The sequence below is a fragment of the Hippopotamus amphibius genome, chromosome 15, assembly GCF_030028045.1.
Source record: "Hippopotamus amphibius kiboko isolate mHipAmp2 chromosome 15, mHipAmp2.hap2, whole genome shotgun sequence".
NCBI classification, from domain to species: domain Eukaryota; kingdom Metazoa; phylum Chordata; class Mammalia; order Artiodactyla; family Hippopotamidae; genus Hippopotamus; species Hippopotamus amphibius.
The window spans coordinates 4,733,510-4,756,620 of NC_080200.1; the positions used below are offsets into that span (position 1 = coordinate 4,733,510).

General features: G+C 51.5%; 1 protein-coding gene across 3 annotated transcripts in view; it reads right to left on the reverse strand.

Moving 5' to 3' along the window:
• Positions 1-23,111, reverse strand: part of MLLT1 (MLLT1 super elongation complex subunit) — a 66,679-nt gene that overhangs the window by 16,249 nt on the left and 27,319 nt on the right. For all 3 annotated transcript variants that reach the window (XM_057708901.1, XM_057708900.1, XM_057708899.1), the window contains exon 4: positions 2,433-2,576. In XM_057708901.1, the coding sequence (XP_057564884.1) occupies positions 2,433-2,576 (144 nt within the window). The remainder of the gene's footprint in view (positions 1-2,432; positions 2,577-23,111) is intronic.

Below are 23,111 nucleotides of genomic sequence, written 5' to 3' on the forward strand. Positions count from 1 at the left end.
CAGCTCCGGCCAGGCTCCCGTGGCCCCGGCCGAAGGAGAGAAGGCTGGGGGCAAGTTCTCGAAATACGGACACTGCGAGTTAACGCGACTAGTCAGCCGCTCAGAAGGAGCCTTCCAGACGGTGATGAGACAGAACAAAAGAAAAAAGCACAGACACACAAAAAAGAAGAAAGCGTTTCGCTTGGTCGAACAGGCACCATGAATAACCCTGAGAACCTGGGATTCCCCGGCGAACCAGAGCTGTTATCTGAGGATGCCGCAGTCACGCCCAGCTGAGGCCACAGGGACACAAGCTGAAAGGAGGGCGGTGGAGCCCCTCGCCCCGCCTGCCCCGCGGATCATGCTGTCGGGGACCCACACACTCTAGGCCACAGAGAAGCAACTGAGAGCGCAGCCCAGGAGAACGGCGGGGCCGCAGGATGCCTTAGTTCGTCCCCCTACAGACCTTTTCCTTCCACTTCCGTTGCAACTTCTTGTCTCCCTTCAAATGAAGGCCCTAGACTGGCCCTATCCCAGCAGCAGGTGGAGGCCTCCTGGGTCACTGCCTCCCTGTGACAGCCCTTTGGAGCACATGGCTCCACGGGGACCCGTCTCACCCTCGGCCGCCAAAGGAGCCTCTACTTCTGTGCAGCTCAACTGCTGACGGGGCAAAGGACAAGACACGAGCTGAGGGGCCAGGTGGCCGCCAGGCACAGCGGGAAGCAGCTCAGGTCACCACTGACAGTGTCTGAGCCTCACACGACGCGTGACAGGGTTCAGGGGACCCCCGGGGAAGGGGCCGCACTGACAGCGGACTCAGAGATGGACTGCTCCTCCTGTGCTTCCAGCGCCAACATCAACGTCCACGCGGGCGGGCTCTGGGCCCCGCTGCCACTGGATGGCAAAGCTGGCCCCACTGGGACCCAGAGCCCCAGAATGGCGAACAGGGACTGGGACTCAGGGCTCGGGAGCCACCATCCCATAAAGGTCTTGGGCGGCAACTAAGACCAGAGAGTGCTGCTCTGCTATCAGCCTGGGGCCTGAAGCCCGCAGACCCAAAGGGCGAGAAAGTTCCTGACCCGCCAACCAGCTCTCCGGGCAGCCCCAAAGGGCAAGAACAGCACCCGGCAGAGGCCACAGCGCGGCAGCCTGCGGGCCTGCCCTCCCCACCTCCCTCCCCCGCCTCTGCACACCTCCTCCCCCTCCCTGCCCTCCAGTTTTATGTGTTTAGATGATGCTCACGGAGCCTTCATCTCCTCAGAGCAAAGAAAACACCTTTACGCGGGGAGCCGAGGGCTCGGTGCCTGGGTCCTGGGGCACTGAGAGGCCCGTGGGTGCTCTGTGTGTCTCTCTACCAAAGAGAGGTGCCATGGAACCTTCCGGGAACACCTAGGAACACCTCGGGAAATACCTTGGAAAATATGTGGCAGAGAAACTAAGGCAGAGAAGCAGAGCTGGGGGGAGGAGTGCTGAGCCCGGCAAGTGTCAGGGCCGACATCTGTGCGAGCCGACTCCGCACCTCCCTGCTCTGTGACTGGCCTCCATCAGCCATCACATGCCAGATCAGAATCGCACGCTGATCTTTTATTAGGAACACAGCAGAACTTAATCACATGTTCTGCAATGAATAAGTGACTGCTTTCATATTTTAAAAAAAGTTTATAAAAAGACCCAACTGAATTAAGCGAACAGGAAAGGACTGCTCCCTAGAGCCAAAGAAACCCAAGCCAAACGCCCTGCACACACTGGGGAGGTGGGCCTGCCCCCACCCCCGCCACACACGTGCGCGCGCGCACACACACACACACACAGGCCATCACCCCCAGCCTGACCCCTCTGTCCCAGGCTCGGGAAGTCCCGGGTGCTCAGCCCACACTCCCTCGGCACAGTCCAGCCTGAGCCCCTCCTCCTCCTGCACCGAGCACCCCACCCCCTCTCCAAGAGCCCTGCCACGTGCACCGGGATCACTGGTCACACAACTCACTACAGAGACCTAACGTCTGAGAGCCGACGCCTTCATCTGGCCCGTGTCACAAGGACAAGACCGCCAGGAGCGTGCATCAGCAGGAGACCCCCCACAGAGCCGCTGCTGCTCCCCAGATGCCGCGGCCCCAGCGCCGCCTTGCCAATCCAGTTAAAACTGGCTCCGGCACCTCGCCAGGCTCACAGACTGGCCTCGCGCCCATTCCTGCCCCCTCCACCTCCACGGAGGAAGATGCTAATTACCCACAGCCAACAAGAAGCTAGAGACTAGTCTACCATTCGCAGAGGACACCGCCCAAGTGCAGGCTCGGGACGCCTGCGTCCCATCCAAAGCTGCCAGATGCTGCCCGTGCAACCTGCCCCTCCAGGTCTTAGGCGCCTGACCTCATGCTGGAGAGCCCCAGGCACCCCCAGCACCAGGGCCGCCCAACACCAGGGCTGTGTCAGGCCACGAGGAGCAGCGCACTCACCCCGCCAGCCATCAGGAGCTTGTACCGGAACTCCACGGTGGGGTTGTTGAAGGTGAGCTTCTCACAGCGCAGGTGGTTGACGGGCGGGTTGCCCTCCAGGTTCAGGAACAGATCATAGGTGAAGCAAACCTTCCTCGGCTCCTCCTTAAACAGAGAATACACGGAAGTCTGTTCAGAGGGGCGGGCAGGAGGCTGTAGGGACAGCCACGGGACAGGCAGATGTGCTCCCCGCCGGCAGGCCTGCCCCCCTCTTCCCTCGGACCCTCATCTGCTTCTGTGTGTGTGTGTGTGTGTGTGTGTGTGTGTGTCTCCCCGTCGATCCGGTTACCCAAAATAAATTAACATACTATTTGCAGAGGACCCGGCAAAGCAGGCTCCGCGACAGAAATAAAGACCAGCTGGTTAATGAAGTGGTCCTGCTGGTGTGTCCTGCCCTGCACACGCGTCCCCCTCAACCCTCGGTGCTCGGCCCACAGACGGGGAAGACACTCCAAGACACATGGCTGCTACGTGACGATGCTAGACTGGACCCCAGGCTCGAGGCCCAGGATCCTGCAGCCTCACCTCCTCACCCCTTTCCTGCAAGGGAAACTTCTCCAAAGATATACAGCGGCCAATAAGCCCATGAAAAGATGCTTAACACCACTAACCGCTAGGGGAATAAAGTCAAAACCACAAAATGCCGCCTCACACCACCAGGATGGTAACGATTTAAAAAAAGGAAAATAGCCAGTGCTGGCGAGGATGTGGAGAAACCAGAATCCTGGTGCATGGCTAGCAGGAAGGTAAAACGTGGACTACAGAGTAACTGCAGGACCCATGCTCCTCCCCTCGGTGCCTACCCAAGAGAAGTGAAAATACACATTCACATAAAAACGTGCACACCTACGTCCACAGCAGCAACACGCACAACAGCCAACAATGGAAACAACGCCAGTGTCCACTGACAGGTGACGGATAAACACACTGTGGTCCATCCATACACTGGAACGACGTCCGGCCACAGAAAGGCACGAAGCACTGACACGTTACAAGATGCTCAGTGAGAGAAGCCAGACACGAAAGGCCACGCAGTGTGTGATTCCAGGTACACGAAGCGTCCAGGGCAGGCAAATCCAGAGACAGAGAGTGGCTTTGGGGTTGCCAGCGGCTGGGGAGGGGAACGTGGAAAGTGACTGCTATTAGGGATGAGGTTTCCTTCTGGAATGATGAGACGGTTCTGGAACCAGAAAACTGTCATGACTGCCCAGCACTGTGCATATGCTAAAATCCACCAAATCTGTGTGCTTTAAAAGGGTGAATTTTCTGGTGTGTGAACTACACCCCAAGTTTGTAAAGTGCTATCCGTGGGAGAGAGAAAACCAGGAGTGTGAGGAGCCAGCGGAGGTTCCTTTCTCAGCAGTTCAAAGGAGATGAGGAAGGAGGGGCAGGGCAGCTGAGCCTTCACGCTGGCACCTCCAGGGCCGGCTTCTCTTCTCCCCTTCCTCCTGCTGCAGCGCACCAGGCCCCGGCCGGCCCACCGTCCCCTCTCTGCCTGCCCTGCAGGAGGCGCGTGGTGAGCGTGGTGACCAGGCGATGGGGGGAGTGGGAGCCCAGCTGGCCATGTGCCCGCTTCTGAAAAAAGGGGACAGGAGTGAAGTCCTGCAGTTGCACTTGGACGACTGTCCCCTCATCCAGGCCACAAAGGTAGAGGGTGCACCTGTCACATGACAGAGCCACAGACCCTACCCATCTGGAGCTGCCAGTCTGGGGCGGAGAAGACAAGTAAACAGGCCTCCTTGAGGTGATGCTAGGTAGTGAGGGGACACGGACCTGGCCCCTCCCCCAGCAGCCCCTGGTCGCAGGAAGAGTCTGGTTTCTACCCCACCTGCCTACACCAGACTTGGAAATGGGTCCCCTTGTCCAAGGTGGACACGTGACCTACTTTGGGGTGATGAGATAAGGGAGGTCAGCCTAGGGAGGGCATTCCTTTCCAAATCAAAAACAAAAATGCGAGGAGAAAGCCTCAGCCTCTGTCTTCTTCCCAACTGCGTGAGGCGGTACGCAGTATGCCCGGAGGCCAGCATCGCCACAGGACAAGCGTGGAGGGAAGCCAAGAGCACCTCAGGCCAGGGAGCTGCTGCCCCACGGTCACCAGCCAGCCGCCTCCCACTTCTAAAGGAGAGAAAGCAGCCCCAGGAACCACTGTTACGCCCCTACACGCGGCCACTCCCCTCCTCTGTGCCCGCCTGTATGGAGGCACTGGTCACAGCGGGCGTGTGTCCCCACCAAGCCAGGAACCCCTTGGAGGCTGGGGCTGTGGGGACCCCTGTCCTGATCCCCCCATCCCCCAGCGCTGGCCCTGGGGAGGTGCTCCATATTCACCCAAAGAAAGATATGTGATGACTGACAGGAGAGGGGCCTGACCCAACAGTGGGGGTGCGGAGGGGACCCGGAGGGGCCAGTGGAGCCCACAACAGGCTTGGAGAATGGCTAGAGCATGTGGAGAAGCGCTGCACGCCACAGCGTCCTCTCTGCGACCCCGAGAGTCCACGTGGCTGCAGCTGGAGGGGAGGGTGGACGGCGGTGGCAGCGGGGCACCTGGAGAGAAGGGCCTTGGCCACCACTGGGAGGGTGAGCTGCGATCTGGGGGCAGAAGGGTCTATGGGGGGGCTGCGGCTGGGGAAGAGCAAGAGCCCAGATCCTGTCTCAGGAAACGAACACCCTCTGGCCGGCAGGATGTCAAGACTGGGAGCAGGGCTTCCTAGGTGGTGCAGTGGTTAAGATGCAGAGGATACGGGTTTGATCCCTGCTCCAGGAAGATCCCACATGCCGCGGAGCAACTAAGCCCGTGTGCCAAAAAAAAAAAAAAAAAAAAAAAAGACTGGGAGCAGGGCTTGAAACCGGCAAATAAAGGGCGTGAGGAATCCAGTGTTTGTCCTGCTTTCCCACTTGGCAAACACACAGGAGATAAGAGGGGCAAACGGCACAAATGCATCCCAGCTACTACTCGAAGAAGGAAGGAGATGATCGCCAATCTGTGACTCCTGATGGGTCGGTCACCCAGGTGCTATCTGCCAACCTTGCCAACATCCCAAGCACGGCCCACCTTCCCGGGAAGACCTCACCTCCAGATTCAAGTTCACATTGTCAGGGAAGACACAGATCGGGGGACCGTGCAAACACCACGGGGACAAAAGCACAACAAGGCAGATGACACCAAACTCTACAGGACAAAAGACGCGGCTTCTCCAACAAATAAATTGCAAAGGAAAAAAAAAAAAAAAAAAGAAGGTAAAAGGAGAATCTATAGATTCAAAGAGACTTAAGAGACAAACCCCCTGAATCACAATGTGTGCGTCTAGCCCAGGTCCTGATTCAGACAGAAAAGAACTTTATACTGGAGATTAAGGAATTATTAATTTGCAGGTGTGATACTGGTATTGTTATACTATTAAAAAGCAGCCCTTATATTTCAGAGACGCAGTCTGAAACACAGACACCTGAAATGATGATGTCTGGGATTTGCTCCGAGATGACCCAGGCAGGGGGCGGGGGTCAGGGGCCGGTAGGTACGAGATTGCTCCCAGGCACCTGTGCCATCACCCTGTCTACTCCCACAGGTGCTTCCAACTTCCTCCAGTTGCCTTCCGAGTGGACATGGGGCAGCAAGGCTGCAGGCTGGGGGAGGAGCTCGGCTGAGGGCATGTGTGTGTCAGCACGGGGAAGTCGGCAGGCGGCTGGCCATCCAGCGACTCCCTCCAGGGCGCAGGTCAGGCCAGGCCTGGGGCTCGCCTCTCCCTACACAAGGCCTCCCCTCCTGCACCTCGGCTTCCTCACCTGTAAGGCGGGGAGGATGGGCTACAGCCGCAGTGCTCAGCTCTGCACCATCAAGGAACAGAAACCACTGTTCTCACCAGGAAGAAGCGGAGGCTTGACGAGGGCACGTGGAGATGCAGCCCATACCTGGGACCTCAGCCACAGGATTCCCTGGGAGAGGACGGGGCCCACAGGGATGCTCCCCAGCTCTATCCACTGCCAACCTCGGGCGCCGAGGCCAGAACCAGGCCTTCTTCTTGCCTCTGCCCTCTCTGGGTGACCCGACCCCAACCCCAACACAACACACACACACAGCCTCAGTCTGGCGGTGCAGCCGCGAGGCCCGTCCAGCGCACCCCCCGCCCCAGCCCCTGCCCCCCAGTCAGACCCTCCTCATCTCCCCGGGACCACTCGCCACCCCCTACCACCCAGCTGCTTCTACCGCGGCCTCCTCTCAATCTCCCTCTCAACCCACGGAGTCTGACCGGCTCCTGGCTCATCCCTGACCCACTCCTTTAAAACCTGCCAATGGCCTCCCTGTGAGGGCCCTCTCTGACCATCATCCCCAATCACAGCGTTCGTCACAGTCTGCAGGACGGACGTCTGTTTTCTGTCTACCCACCCCCTGGACAAAGGGACCCCTCTGTTCCTGTGGGGCAGCACTGAGCTGGCACGTGTGTCTGCTGAACGTGCCCACATACTCGTCTGTCCTACAGAAACCTGACTGTGCAGGCCATGTGCCCACCGCACCACCCATGCTGGGGAGCGTCTCCACCCTCCTGAAGCCCTCACAGCAGTGGTGATGCTGCCAAAAGGCCGACTGTGCTCTGTAACGTACCTCGTGCAGCATCACTGAGGCTAGGCACTCTTCCAGGCACAGGTGCTCTTAACTGTCCCCATTTCACAGATGAAGAAACGGAACCAGAGGCAGAGTGCATGCCCGGTGCCACGAGGCTGGGTGGCAGGGAGCCAGGATGCCCTCCAGGCAGGCAGCATTCTCTGGAACCCCCGGCTCTTGGAGAGGTTCTCACACCCACACAAACCACAGAGGGCAGCGCACTGGCCTGAGACAGCACCCAGGAGGAGTTCTCTGGGATGCCCAGAGGTGAGTGGTGAGGAGCAGAGCCAGGGGGCGGCGTCTGGGCTGGGCAGAGGCCTCCCCTGAGCTCCCAGCGTGTGCCCCACCACACACGATGACCAGAGCTCCCTCGGGACAAGACCTGGGGCCTGAGAAGCTTAGGAACTTCCAACAGGGTGGCGGACCACTTCCTGCCCAGCCCCCAGGAAACCAGCCTCCTGAGAAAGCCGAGGCAGGCAGCACACTCAGCGAGGAGAGGCCAAGTTCAAGGTGTGTGGCGCGGCAACCCCAAGAGGAACTAACATCCTTAGTCATTCCAGTGGGACCCCTGGACCCTTGGGACTCTGAGGTCGGCCTCGAGTGTTCTCAGGCCAGGCCATGGGCAGTCGCCCACGCCCCAGGCCCCTGGCCACAGGCCAGCATCCCTCTCCGGCCTCAGCAAACTACGACGTAGAGGGACTAGCCAAACTGGCGCCAGTGCCCAAAGCCAGCAGCACGTGCGCCTGTTCACAGAGTGGGGAATCCAGGCCGTGGGGCCGTCCGGGCAAACGGCCCCCAGCCCTGGGCCAGCTGACCGACGCTCTGGATTGGCCCCCATCCTCCACCTCGGACCTCACCCCCGGGGGCACCTCCGGGGCCCCCTCTTCTGCAGCTGGCAGGGCTGGCTGGGAGGAGGACCCCCAGGTCAAACGGAAGACTCCCGTAGCCTCACTAGCCAAGGAGGACACCTGGTTCCTGGGGATCCCAGAGCTGTTTCCTCTGCCCATGCTGGTTCCTGGGGCCTGTTCCACATTCCCTGCGAGAGGCCCGGGGCTTCGCGTACGCTGAGCTTTAAAGGAACACCAGGTAAACCTGGTTCTGACCATGGCCCTAGACCTAACTGCCAGTTTACAGGGCTGCCGTCAGCAACATCCCTACGGGACAACAACAGCTTCTGAAAATGCTTTGCAAGGGAGAGACAGAGATGGAGAGAAAAAAGATTTAAAGAAGTTTTAGAGATACAGCAATCAAGAGCACGCAACGACTTTATTTGAATCCTGATTTGAACAAATAAGTCAGTTAAAAATACATATGTGAGATAATTAGGGAAACTTTGATATTATTGAATATTTGACAATATTGAAGAAATATCAATTTATGGATTTCTAGATATGATGATACTGTTAGGTTTGTTTTTTTTTTAAAGAGTCTTATCTTTTACAGACACAGACTGAAATATTCATAGGTGAAAGCAATAGGATGCCTAGGACCTGATTCAAGACATCCTGTGAGCAGAGATGAGAACAGCACCGTCTGCAGGTGAGTAACTGCTGAAGCTGGGTGGTGGGTGCCGTGTGGTGGTTTTCTCTGCTACACTCTACTTCTGCATATATTTCTTGGTTTTCTATATTTAAAAGTTTAAATACACACACCTGGCTCCACCCCCGCCTTCCCCACAGCTCTGTATTCGAGTATCTACCATCTACCAACGACCTACGTGAGCTGCCTCTGTTCTGGTACTAGTGACAAGGGTACAGGCAGGCCCAGGGCCACCCTCCACGTCCCCATGCCTCCCCCGTCCCCGGGATTCTCCGTGACCACGGGGGCACGCCTCCTGCCCAACCCCACACGCCACCCCACAACCAGCACCCTGCAAGCGCTCCCCGGGACCAGGCACCAGGCACCAGGCAGCAGGCTTTACGCGGCGCCTTATTTCATCCCCCAAAAGCTCTGAGAGTTAGTCACTGTTCTCACCGCCCCTCAGGAGAGGAAACTGAGGTTTTGTGGCATTTAATCATCCGCCAGCGCCACAAGGAACCACTGAAGTCCAGACCCCAGGTCAGGGCGCCGCCACCTCGGGCGTGTGCAGGCCCCGCGCTTCCGTGCACTCGGCGCCTCCGGCCTGGCCCGGGGGTCCCCAGCCCAGGCTGACCCGAAGGGGGGCTTCCAGGTGGCAGGAGAGAACTGCTGACCACCCGGGGGAGACAGCAAGGGAAGCAACATCTGAAACTCCACAGCCAGGATCGAGCCCAGCCTCCTACTAAGCAAGTGTGCGGGGAGGTCAGGTCCACGCCGGCTGGTCTAACTAAGAGGCTCGCTACACAGACAGCACGGAGAACACGGCAGAGCCGAGGGTGCTGACACAGCAGGGTCCACAGACACTTAGGGGAAAACTGCACGTCTCTCCCTCCCTCCCTGCCCCCCCTCACACTCACTCACACACAGACACACAGAAAAAAAAAGTTGTTTCTGGAAGGTTCCTTATAGTGGTTATAGTGGTTACTTCAAGGAAGTAGGCTGGAGAGAAGACCTGAATTCCTTGCAACCTCCATATATCACCTTTGCAGTTAGAAGGAAGAGAAAAACTTTCAAAAAGTGTTAAGGAAAGCAGTGCCTGTGGGCTGCAAACCGTGGGCTTTGGGGTCTGAGACCTCCCGGATGTCAAAGCAGCTCTGCTGCTGCCTTGCTGTGTGACACTGGACCCGCCGCTCTACCTCTCTGAGCCTCGGTGAGAGAAGGAAATAAACCCCCAGGGTTCTGGGTACACAAGGTGCGAGGAGAGGCTGTGACTGGCTGGCAGCACGGTGTGGGCAGCGGCCGTCAGGCTGCCTAGGAGGCCACCCTGCGGGTGACCTTGGGGCCTGCCAGGGCTGGGTGTGGGGACACGTCACTGCAGCGCTGCGGGTGACAGCCAGAGAGGCAAACCACCAAGACGCCGGTCAGGACAGCCCGGCTGGAGGTCAGGAGTACCAGGGGCATTCTCTTTCCTTGAAAATGGACCCCTGACACCTGAACTTAATGGTGCACGCCCACTGAGAGACACTCAGAAGGAACACGGCGGCCCAGGGGGTGGACTCCGGAGCCCGCTGGCTCCTGCACTTGCTGGGGACATCGAGCAGGTGACATCACACATGCGACATCACCAGCTCCTGCCTCGGCTTCCTCACCTGTGAAATGGGGTAACAGACCCCACCACATACGGACACCCGGAAACACTGGTCATCATTCCACATGGACATGGACAAGCTCCAAGCCCTGCTGCTCGCGGAGGAGAGCAAGAGCAAACCCACGAGGCCAAGACGGGAGGGAAGCCCACTGCTCTAGAGCAGAGCCTCCCTTACACACAAATGTAGAACCCACGGGGGAGCAGCCGCAGACACACACGCCACCACTCACCCCTTAGGAGCAGAGACGCTGGGGGACGGAGAGGTGGGAAGGGAAGTGTCTGGGGGATTTTTTTGCCCTGCATGCTTCAGTACTGTCTGAATTTTTGGTAACTGGAATAAATCTGTGTATTGACAAGCAATTAAACAAGGTAGCAGAAAGGCACACACTACGATTTAAAGAGCTTTGTATGGAAACAAATCCTTTTGAGCTTGAAGTTAGCTTCTCTTATCTGGAGCCCTGACTGAATGGTTTAGCCCCAATCTAACACCAGAAAGAGTGAGGAAGGAGCCAGCAATACGAACACACACGTAAAATAGCAATCTGACAAGGAAACCTGGACCAAAACAGAAAAAAGAAGAAAGGACGAGGCGTCCTGGGACGAGCCCAAGAGCGCCTGGAGCCCAAAGGGACCATCCCCCACACCGCAGTGCTGTTAAGACAAAGAGACACAAGAGCCAGGTGAGCAAAGACGCAGACCACCTCTCAACCTGGGGCTGAGGCTGCCTGAGCCGAAGCTCAGCCCCAAAAGAGCAACCGGGCTGATGTGGATGAGCTGCCCACCACCGCCCGCACCCCCCTCACTTTGGGGGGTGACAGTGCAAATGACTCCGTTACACCTCTTCTCTCGCTCATTCACTCTTTCGAGGCCCTCCTCTCCGGGGCTCCATGCCTGCCCTCTAGGAAATACAGATGCTCCTGGGGTCCCACATGGAGGAGCAGATGGATGCTACAGGGAAAGACTCGCTGAGGCACAGCTGGTCGGCGGCCCCCGACCTTTCCCTGCTCTCCTCACACAATGTCCCCCTGTCCTGGCTCCTCGGCAACCCACCAGTGAGGCCACCCCCTCGCTGCATCACCCAGCAACTGTCCCCAGCGCAGAGCAGCCGCACCATGGAGGGATGCCTGCCGCCTGAACCCAGCACGGCCCCAGAGAGCCTGGGAGCCGAAGGCCTAATCATTGACAATCTGCTCTCACCCGCAGTCTCACTTCACACTGAGGGCAAGTGGGGAAAGCCCGACCAGCCGCCACCAGCAAGTGGGGCTCCCAGAGCCCCTTCCGCTCTGGGTGGAGGCGGGGGCGGAGGTCCTGGGGGCCCCGGCACCGCCCACAACACCCCACAACATGTCGCTGGTCCTGCCACGCCGCCCATGTCGTCGTCCCCCAACACACGTCAGCAGGAATCTCAAAAGACATGTCTCTGAGGGCTTCCAGCGCGGTAGCTGGCCTCTCTGTTCCAGCTTATTTTAAAACAAACAAACAAAAAATCCTTTCTGAATAAAACCACGCAAACTTCTTAATAAAATGTACCAAGACGCCCTTTCTGTGACTTCAGCTAATGGCATCTGAGAAAAGTCATGGAAAATTAGTGATGGTTAGGGCTCAGTGTCCAATAATAGCCTGTTGTGGGGGCGGGGTGGAGGGCAGGGAAGATGTCTAACATTAGCAGAAAACAACCAAAGTAAACTTCTTCACGTTTTACGTTTCTGAAAGCTGGGCTGTCTCCTGAAGTCAGCACGCACCCTTGACGTGTTTCTCTTCCTCCTGCCGAAGTGTTTTGTTAAGTGGGCGGCACATCTCACACTGAAAGGGGGCAGACACCAGAGCAAACGGGGTCAAGGTCAGCTTCGGGGAAGTTTCCGCAGCCCAGCTGAAGGTTCGACGCCCACGTGTGCCCAGGCCAGCGCTCATTTCCTAACAAACGTCCGCTGGGCACAGGCGGGGGCCACCAGCCTGATGTGGGACGTGGGAAATGACAGAGCGGGTGTCCCTAACTTAGACACCCTCTCGTCCCCACCCTGCCACTGACCCTTCTCCTCTCCTCCTGGTCTCACCAATCGCTCCAAGCCAGAAACCCAGGACTAAGGGGAAACCAGCTTTAATGTGAAAAAGAAAAAAATGAGATCAGCTCCTGGGCACCTGCTCACACCCAAGACCAAACCCCCAAGCCCCTCTCTCACGTGAACACTTTAGGGCCCCCTGAGACCTAAACACCAACCCTGCTTCCTCAGGACACGGACAAGTACTTCCTGTTTGGCAGCCACTGAGTTACTCCCAGGAAGGGCTGGGCCAGGCCTGCCCGGTCATGTGACCTTGTTACCACCAGACAACCTGCGATAGGTTCAGGAGAGGCACCTCGCTGGTGATTCTGAGGCCACGGCAGCAAAATCTCACGCCTAAAGCGGCAGATGGACCCAGAGGGGTCAGAGGGATCGACCTCTTGCTGAGGGTCTAGAGCACACCCACCTGCCGCACACAGGCCTGAGGGGCCTTTTACACAGCAAGTGTGACCACATCACACACAACCCAGCTGATCTCGCCAGTGCTCCCGACGCACTCACCCCTCCCACTCTGGCCTCCCTTCCAAACACGGGTGTCCCTGACCCTAAGCCGGAAGGATGTCTTCCTGTCCACTCTGCCCTGCTGACTCCCACCCACCCGCAAGGCTCTGAGTAAGCCTGGCTTCCTAAGGGAAAACCTTCCCGGCACACACCCCTGCTCCCGGCTTCAGGGCACTGAGGACCAGTGCTGACCTTGCCACCCTCATCCCTCTCGCCCACCGCCTGTCGCCCGTCGGTCTGGGTGCTCCACCACACGTGGGACCGGATCCACTCTGGTTCTCGTTGTGTCCCAGACATGGTAAATATTTGCTGCAGGAATAAATCAATGAAACTGCAGCAAAAACAAAACAAAACACAACAAAACAAAAACACACCCCAAACAGAAAAACAACTCCCCCTCCTCACTGTAAATAAACTTTTCTAAAAACCCTCAACTGCAAAGAATAAATGACAATGGCATCCCCTTCTAGATATCATCTTCCTACAGGCAATTTCCTTCTGCCTCTTTAAACAGCTGTTTCCGAGCATGCTGCCAGTGGGTGGGCTGCAAAAACAGACTCACGGGTTTTTAGATTCCCTTTGCCAGACCCAAAGCACAAACCATAAAAGAAAAAAACAACGATAAACTGGACTATCAAAATGTAAAACTTTTGCTGGGCAAAAGATACCATTAAGAGAATGAAAAGACAAGCCAGGGGCTTGGAGAAAATATTTATAAACCATGTAGCGGATAAAGAACTTGTATCCAGCATACTGTATATAATGAACTATTCAAACTCAACAATAAGAAAAAAACTAACACAATTAAAAAAAAAAGGCAAAAATTCTTAAGTCACTTCATTTCTCCAAAGAAAATACATGAGTTGCAAATAAATACATGAAAAGATGCTCAGTGTCACCTGCCCTCAGAGAACTGCAAACCGAAACCTAATGAGACACCACTTCACGTCCACCAGGATGGCTCTAGTCAGAGAGACAAAGTATGGGCCGGGATGTGGAGGCGTGGGAACCTTGGACGTCGCTGGTGGGAATGTAAAATGGTGCAGCCGCTATGGAACACAGTTTGGCAGTGACTCAGAAAGTTAATACAGGGTTACCGGAAGACCCAGCAGTTCCATTCTTAGGTATATGCCCATGAGAAATGAAAACATACATGCACGGGAAAACTTGTACACAAAATAGCTAATAGGTGGAAACAACCCAAACACCCATCAACTGATGAACGGATACACAAAATGTGGTACATTCTGAATGGAATATATTCAGCCACAAAGAGGAACGAAGCGCTGACACACGCCACACTACAATGTGGATGAACCTTGGAAACGTTACTCTAGATAAAAGCAGCCAGTGACAAAGGGCCACAGAGGGTGTGATCTCACTTATGCGAAGCAGATCCACAGAGACAGAGAGCAGGTGAGTGGCCGCCAGGCGCTGGGGGAGGGGGGAATGGGGAGTGACTGCTAATGTGGACGGGGCTTCTTTTTGGGGTGATGGAATGTTCTGGAATTAGTGGTGATGGCTGCACAACTCTGAATGTGCTAAAAACCAATGAAATGTACACATTACATGGATGAATTATACTGTATATAAATTACATCTCAATAAAGCTGTTGAAGAGAGATACCACTATCTGCCCATTAGGAAGGCAAAAAGGGGGACTTCCCTGGTGGTCCAGTGGTTCGGACGCGCCTTCTAATGCAGGGGGTGCGAGTTCCATCCCTGGTCAGGGAGCTAAGATCCCACATGCCTTGTGGCCAAAAAATCAAAACATAAAACAGAAGCAATATTGTAACACATTCAGTAAGATCTTAAAAAAAAAAAAAAGGCAAAAAGAAGACAACCGACACTATCAAGCGCTGGCGGTAACAGAGCGGCGAGGCCCCTCCTCCACCGCGGCAGAGGGCACCACGTGGCAGCCACTGCAGACGGCGGTGGGCAGTTTCTCACAAAGTTAAACCTACCTGCACCGTGTCACCTGGGTATTTACCCAGGGGCACCAAAAACTTAACGTCCACACAAAAACCTGTCTGTAAACACTCTGGGCAACCTTACTCATAATCACTGAACAATGGAGACAACCCAGATGCGCTTCAACTGGCAAACGGATGAACAAATGCAGCATCGTCCACACAACAAAAGGGAAAGGACTACTCGTTCACGCGACAACACGGGTGGATCTTCAGTGCATCTTGCGAAGTGAGAGAAACCAGACACAAAGGGCTACGTACTGTGTGAGTCTATTTATGTGATGTTCTGGAAAAGGCAGAACTCTAAGGATGGAAAACAGATGAGTGGTCTCGAGGGACTGAGGGTGGGGGAGGACCAGGACGTCAAAGGGACCGCGGGGCGGGGGAGGGGGGAACCGTTCTGTGTGGTGACGTCGTGGTGGATGCACGACTCCATCATGTCAAAACCCAGGACGAACTTCGCAGAAGACAAACTGAAATGACGACAGCAATAATAATAACCAGATGGGCGGGGGAGGGGAAGCCCAGACGGAGCCCAGACCATGACTAACGACTCTCACTGTGCGCAAACGCATGACACAGCCACAGCAACAGCGATGGAGGAAAAGAGCTGTCACGAGGAACTTTCAGCTGGACCCTGGAGGCCAAAGGCAAAAAGAGCTACACGCAGACACTGCAAATTCACTTCTCACAGGAATACTGCTTAGAGATGCCGAAACTGCTTTCCAGATACACTGGAAAAGGTTAAACAAATAAGCAACTCTATTGTAGGTAAGGAGAGCCAGGTGTCTTCTTTCAGAGAAATAAGTTAAAACAAGCAATGGGGGGGGGGGGGGGGGGGCGCGTTGCTAGAATGAACTCAGTGGTGCTGGATGCATTGGTATGAACTGACGTTTACTTTCATACATCCCCCTGACAGACACAGGGATGAGCACAGGCGGGGCGGTTAGTACACACGCACACATTTCCCACATCTGTCATCTCAGGAGCCTAAGAGCAGTGATGCCCCAGGAGCAATGAACACGCTTTGCTCCCGGATCGTGGTCTTTAAATACCCTTTTCCAATAAAAGAGACCAAAGCTCCTTGGGTAAAGGGCTGATTCTAGGCTGGGGCAGGGGAAAAAAACCAAGATGAGCCTGGAGCACCTTGTGGTACCAGAAAGTGAGGAAGCACCCCAGAAAACACAGGCGTGTGATGAAAAGGCACAGGGGCCAACCCGAGGGAGTCCTCACCTGCCCAAGAGAGAACTATTTAAACCACAAAACAAATAAGGATTCGCCTGGATTATAACCCCCCGCCAAAACCCCACAAACATTCATCAATCCATACTGATATAAATCAATGGCTGAATAAATAAGTAAATGGAGGAGGGACAACTACGTTACAGAACAAGTCCGGCTAATAAATGCAGAAGGAAAGAGTGAAATGGAAATCAGCATAGAACACCACTAATGGATGCTAAAACTAGTGGATGAAGCTTGAAAAATAAACACGTCATCGGCATAGTTTCAGTGATCTCCCCCCAGATAGATATGAGTTACTGTGGTGGTTTTAACTCTGCCCACCAGGATGTGGAGCTTAATTTTTCTCCCCTTGAGTGAGGCCTGGACGTAAGCAACTCGCTTCTACCAGGATACGGAAAGGGACAGATAGTAACTTCACAGCAGAGAAACTGGGCAGTCGCCCCTCACCCAGATCAAGGTAACAACCCGAGTGGTAAGTCAAGCGAACATCAGGTCCACCCCACTACGATGTGATGACTGGGGGCGGGGGTGGGGGTAGCTCCTCACCTCTGTGGTCTTCTTACCAAAACCTACAACTCCAGTCTAATCAGGAGAGAACAAACCCAAGATGGGGAGCATTCTTCACAACGCCTAGCTGATATATTTCAAAAACATCAAGGTCATGAAAGATAAGGAAACACTAAGAAATTGTCACAGATGGAAGGAGGCCAAAAAGAGACACAACCGCTAAATGCAAAGTAGGGTCCTGGATGGATTCCGGAAGAGAAATAGGGAAACCCAAATGAAGCCTGTTAATAGGAAGTACTGTACCAGTGTTGATTTCTTTGTTCTGATCATGTGTGGTGGCCACGTAAGATGTTAACATTAGGAGAAGCTGGGTGTGGGATATACAAGAACTCTCTGTATGATCTCTGCAGCTCTTCAGTGTTTCTAAAGTTATTTTAAAATTAAAAGTTAAAAAGTCGTGACTATGAGACTGTCCATCCTGTGGTTGGGTTACATCTCTGTGTACACTTGGAGCAACCTGGGTTTGCATATTTACCTCTTTCTTTGACTGTGAATTTAATGGAACCTAAAGACATATCAAGCCTTTTTTTTAAATTAATTTATTTATTTATTGGCTGAATTGGGTCTTCATTGCTGTGCACAGGCTTGCTCTAGTTGCGGTGAGTGGGGGCTACTCTTGGTTTGCGGTGCGCAGGCCTCTCATTGTGGTGACTTCTCTTGTTGTGGAGCACGGGCTCTACGTGCGTGGGCTTCAACAGTTGTGGCACATGGGCTCAGCAGTTGTGGTGCACAGGCTTAGTTGCTCTGCAGCATGTGAGATCTTCCCAGACCAGGGCTCGAACCCATGTCCCTTGCATTGGCAGGCGGATTCTTAACCTCTGCGCCACCAGGGAAGTCCCTATTAAGTCTTTTTGATAAAATCTAGTGTGCAAACTGAGATGTGTGGTAAGTGTAATACTAAATTTCAAAGATGCAGTATTTTTAAAAGGAACGTAAGATAGCTTGCTAATTTTAAAATACTGATTACACATGTTGAAATGCTAACATTTTGGATATACTGGGTTAAATAAGTTATATCATTAAAATTAATTTCACCTGTTTCTTTTAATCTACTGTGGCTACTAAAAAGTTTCAAATTATATAGGTGGCTAACATATTTCTACTGGACAGCCAGGGCACAAGATGTAATTCACCTGGAATAAGAAGGGCTTCAACAAGGACTTCTGGCCACTTCTGGAGCAACAAACAGACATCAAGGAGCATTTCAGCAAGACTCTGTTCATTTACTTTGTCCTCAGACACTTCACTCGTCCTGGACACACTGCCTTTCCAAGGCCACAGCCAACACTCCAGATCACCTTCCAAGGGAACGACTCAGCCACAGCTCGTGGAGTTTTCTGGGTCAACATGTGCTCGGAGGGTGAGGTGACCATCTGGACCCCCCGGACGAACTCCCAACACACAGAAGTTCACATCACACATTCATTCTGTCCGGCAAATTCTGTCAGCGTTTAAATATGGGCACCTACCCAGGATTCACAAAGAACTGTTACAACTCAACAACCAAAAAAAACTACCCAGTTCAAAAATGGGCAAAGGATGTGAATAGACATGTCTTCGAAGAAGGTATACAAACGGCAACAGGCACATGAAAAGATGCTCGGTATCGCCAGTCACCAGGGAAACGCAAATCAAAACCACAGTGAGATGCCACTTCACACCCCCAGGATGGCTGTAATTCTAAAAGTTATTAAATAAAAATAGGAAATAAGTGCTGGCGGGGATGCGGATACACGGGAACGCTCAAACACTGTTGGTAGGAATGTGAAATGGTTCAGCCATCCTGGAAAACAGTTTGGCGGTCTCTCAAAAAGTCAAACACAGAATTACCACGACACGGCAATTCCACGCCTAGGTATAAACCCAAATGAATTGAAAACTGGTTCTCAAACAAGCACCTGAAACACGTGCTCATGGCCGTGCTGTATCAGAGCAGCAAATGATTCCCAACAGCGAAAGGCAGAGCTAACAGCCTAGTGGCTGTCAACTTATGAATGGATAGACAAATCGTGGTGCAGTCACAACTATTCAGCCATGAGACGAATGAGATTCTGGTACAGGCTACAGTGTGGGTGAACTCACAGACAGTTATACAGCCAGGTACACAGCCAGGTACAGACGGTCAGATGGGGAACAACTGCCTGACAGATACGGGGTTTCCTGCTGGGGTGAAGAGAATGTCTCGGGACTAGGTAGGGGTGGTCCCTACACAACACTGTGAATGCCACTGCATCGTTCACTTAAAATGAATTTCACCTCAATTTAAAAAAAGGTGTGTGGGGGGGAGGGACTTATCCACTGGTTGCACCAGCAGGTGTCCTGAGAGACAACAGCTGCCCCTCCAGAGTCAACCTGGCTCATCCATTTAGGCACTCGTTCAACAGATGTTTATCAGGTGCTACCTCTGTACCAGCGGCCGGTGTACACAGAGAACAAAGCTGACCGGGCCCTGCCCTGGAGAGCTTACCTTCAAGTGGTAGAGATAGGCATTGGACAGGTAGATGTACGTCCATTCCAGTGTGAAAATGGGAAAGAAGAGCACACCAGAAGAAAGATAGGAAGGGAAGACCAAATTCAGACCCGAAGATCAGAGCAGTTCACCGGGCTCCCTCACGCCGCAACTGTGTACCCTGGGCAGGCTCACCATTCTAATCTTCCACTTTCCCATCTATAAAATGGGACCATGGGACCTGGCCTTCTGTGGGACTCCGTGAGGGTGACAGGAGCTACTAGGTAAAATGTCTAACACAGCCCCTGGCCTATTATCATTCAATACTTTTCTCCCAAGTATAAAATTATCTGAGGTGTAGCAATATTATAAACAACATTGCCAAATATTTACTGAATCTCAATAAATGCAGAAGGCCCATACGACAAAATTCAACACCCATTTGTGATAAAAGCATTCGATAAATTAGAAATAGAAGCCATAGATGAAAAGCCCACAGCAAACATCACACTGAACAGTGAAAGACCGAAAGTTTTCCTCTAAGATCAGCAACAAGGCAAGGATACCTGCTTTCACCACTTTTACACAACACCTAGGAAGTCCCAGCCAGAGCTTAAGGAAGAAAAATGAGAAAAAAGAAAAAAAAAGACAAAAAGAAAGCAAAAAAGAAAGGCATACAAATTGGAAAAATTACCTCTGACTATAGATGATACAATCTTATATGTAGAAAATCCTAGCTTACCCCCCCCAACACACACAAAACTGTTAGAACAAGCAAATTAGCAAAGTTACAAGATACAAAATCAACACACACAAAAATCAGCTCTAGTTCTATATATTAACAATGAACAAAGTGAAAAGAAAATTAAGAAAACAATTCCACTTACAATAGCATCAAAAAGAATAAAATAATTAGAGATTAACCAAGGAAGTAAAGATCTGTACAATGAAAACCATAAAACATTGCAGAAAGAAATTAAAGACATAAATGAAACGATATCCCATGTTCATGAATTTAGAAGACTGCATAATGTTAAAATGTCAAAATTAATCTAGGGATTCAATGCAATCCTGATCAAAATACCATGACTTTTTTTTTTGCAGAAATAGAAAAATCTACCCTAAAATTCATATGGAACCTCAAGGGACCTCAAATAGCCAAAACAATCTTGAAAAATAAGAATAAACTTGGGAAACTCATACTTCCTGACTTCGAAACTTACTACAGAATAGAGGGCCCAGAAATAAACCCACCCACTTATGGTCAATTAATCTATGACAAAGGAGGCAAGAATATACAATGGAGAAAAGACAGTCTCTTCAATTAACTGATGCTGGGAAAAACTGAACAGCTACATGTGAAAGGATGAAATCAGAACATTCTCTAACACCAATACAGAAATAAACTCAAAATGGATTAAAGACCTAAATGTAAGACTGTAACCCATAAAACTCCTAGAGGAAAACATAGGCAGAACACTTTAACATAAATTGTAGCAATATTTTTTTTGATGTCTCCTAAAGCAAAGGAAATAAAAGCAAAAATAAACAAGTGGGACCTAATTAAACTTAAAAGCTTTTGCACAGCAAAGAAAATCATCAACAAAATGAAAAAACAACCTACTGAATGGGAGAAGATATTTGCAAATGATATGACCGATAAGAGGTTAATATCCAAAATACACAAACAGCTCATACAACTTAGCATAAGAGAAACAAACAACTCAATTAAAAAATGGGCAGAAGACCTGAATAGACATTTTTCCAAAGGGGACATGCCGATGACCTGCAGGCACAGGAAAAAATGCTCAACAACATTAATCATCGGAGAAATGCAAATTAAAACCACAATGAGACAGTACCTCACACTGTCAGAAAGGCCATCATCAAAAAGAATACAAATAACAAATACTGGCAATAATGTGGAGAAAAGGGAGCCCTTGTACACTGTTGATGGGAATGTAACTTGGTGCAGCCACTATGAAAAACAGTATGGAGATTTCCCAAAAAACTAAAAACAGAACTACCATATGACCCAGCAGTTTCACTCCTGGGTACATATCTGAAAAAACACTAATTCAAAAAGATACATGTGCTGCAATGTTCACAGCAGCATTATTTACAATTGTCAAGACATGGAAGCAACCTAAATGTCCATCAACAGATGAATGGATGAAGAAGATGTGGCGTGTACACACACACCATGAAATACTTCTCAACCATAAAAAAACAAAACAAAATTTTGCCATTTGCAACAACACAGATGGACTTGGAGGGTATTATGCTTAGTGAAATAAGTCAGAAAGAGAAAGACAAACACTGTATGATATCACTTGTATGTGGAATCTGAAAAATAAAACAAACTAGTGAATATTACAAAAAAATAAACAGACTCACAGATACACAGAGCAAACCAGTGGTTACCAGTGAGGAGAGGGAAGGGCGAGGGGCAAGACATGGATGGGGTTTAAGAGGTACAAACTATTATATATAAAATAAACTATGAAGATATATAGTACAACACAGGGAAAATAGCCAATATTTTACAATAACTGTAAATGGAGTGTAATCTTTAAAAATTGTGAATCATTATGTTGTACATTTGTAATTTATATCGTACATCAACTATACTTCAATTAAAAAACAATTCTTGAAAACACTACAATTGAAACAGTGTAGTACCGGGCATAAAGACAGATATGTGGACCAATGGAATAGACTAGAAAGTCCAGAAACAAACCCTCATAAAGGTACTTCCCTGGCGGCACAATGGTTGGGAATCTGCCTGCCAATGCAGGGGACACGGGTTCGATCCCTGGCCTGAGAGGATCCCACATGCCTCAGAGCAACTAAGCCTGGGCGCCACAACTACTAAGGCCTGTGTGCCTAGAGCCTGTGCTCCCCAACGAAAGAAGCCACCACAATGAGAAGGCCATGCACCCAATGAAGAGTAGCCCCCGTTTGCCGCAACTAGAGGAAGCCCGAGCTCAACAACAAAGACCCAATGCAGCCAATAAACAAATTAATTAAGGAAACAAACAGACCCTCATATATGTGGTCAAATGATTTTCAACACGGGCATCAAGACCATTCAATAAGAAAAGGACAGTCTTTTCAACAAATGGTGTTGGGAAAACTGGATATCCACATCCAAAAGAATGAAGCTCAATCCTTACCTAACACCACATCCAGAAATTAATTCAAAATGGACCAAACACCTAAATGTAAGAGCCAAAGCTATAAAATTCTTAGAAGAAAATATAGGGTAAAAGCTTCACAATACTGGATTTGATAATGATTTCTCGGATATGACACCAAGGGTATAGGCAAGAGAAGGAAAAACAGACAAAATGGACTTCATGAAAATTAAAAACTTTTATGCATCAAAGTACATGACAAACAAGAGTGAAAAGGCAACCCAAAGAATGGAAGAAAATACTTACAAATCATATATACGATAATGCATTATTACCCAAATACAGAAAACTCCTAAAACTCAATAACAACAAAAACACAAACCACCCAATTCAAAAACAGTCAAAGGACTCAAACAGATATTTTCCCAAAGAAGACATACAAACGCCCAATAAGCACATGAGAAGATGCTCAATGTCACTAATCATTAGAGAAAGTAAATCCAAACCACAGTGAGGGGCTTCCTAGGTGGCACAGTGGTTAAGAATCCACCTGCCAATTCAGGGGACATGGGTTCAATCCCTGCTCCAGGAAGATTCCACATGCCGTGGAACAACTAAGCCCATGAGCCACAACTATTGGCCCATGTGCCGCAACTACTGAAGCCCACACGCCTAGAGCCTGTGCTCTGCAACAAGAGAAGCCACAGCAATGAGGAGCCTGCACATCACAACGAAGAGTAGCCCCTGCTCATCGCAACTAAAGAAAGCCCGCACGCAGCAACAAAGACCCAACACAGCCAATAAATAAACAAATAAATAAATTTATTTAAACAAACAAAAAAACCCACAACGAGTAAATTCCCTGGTGGTCTGGTGGTTGGGACCCAGGTTCAATTCCCTGGCCCTGGCTGGGCTACCCTAACCCTAACCCTAACCCTAACATCCCAC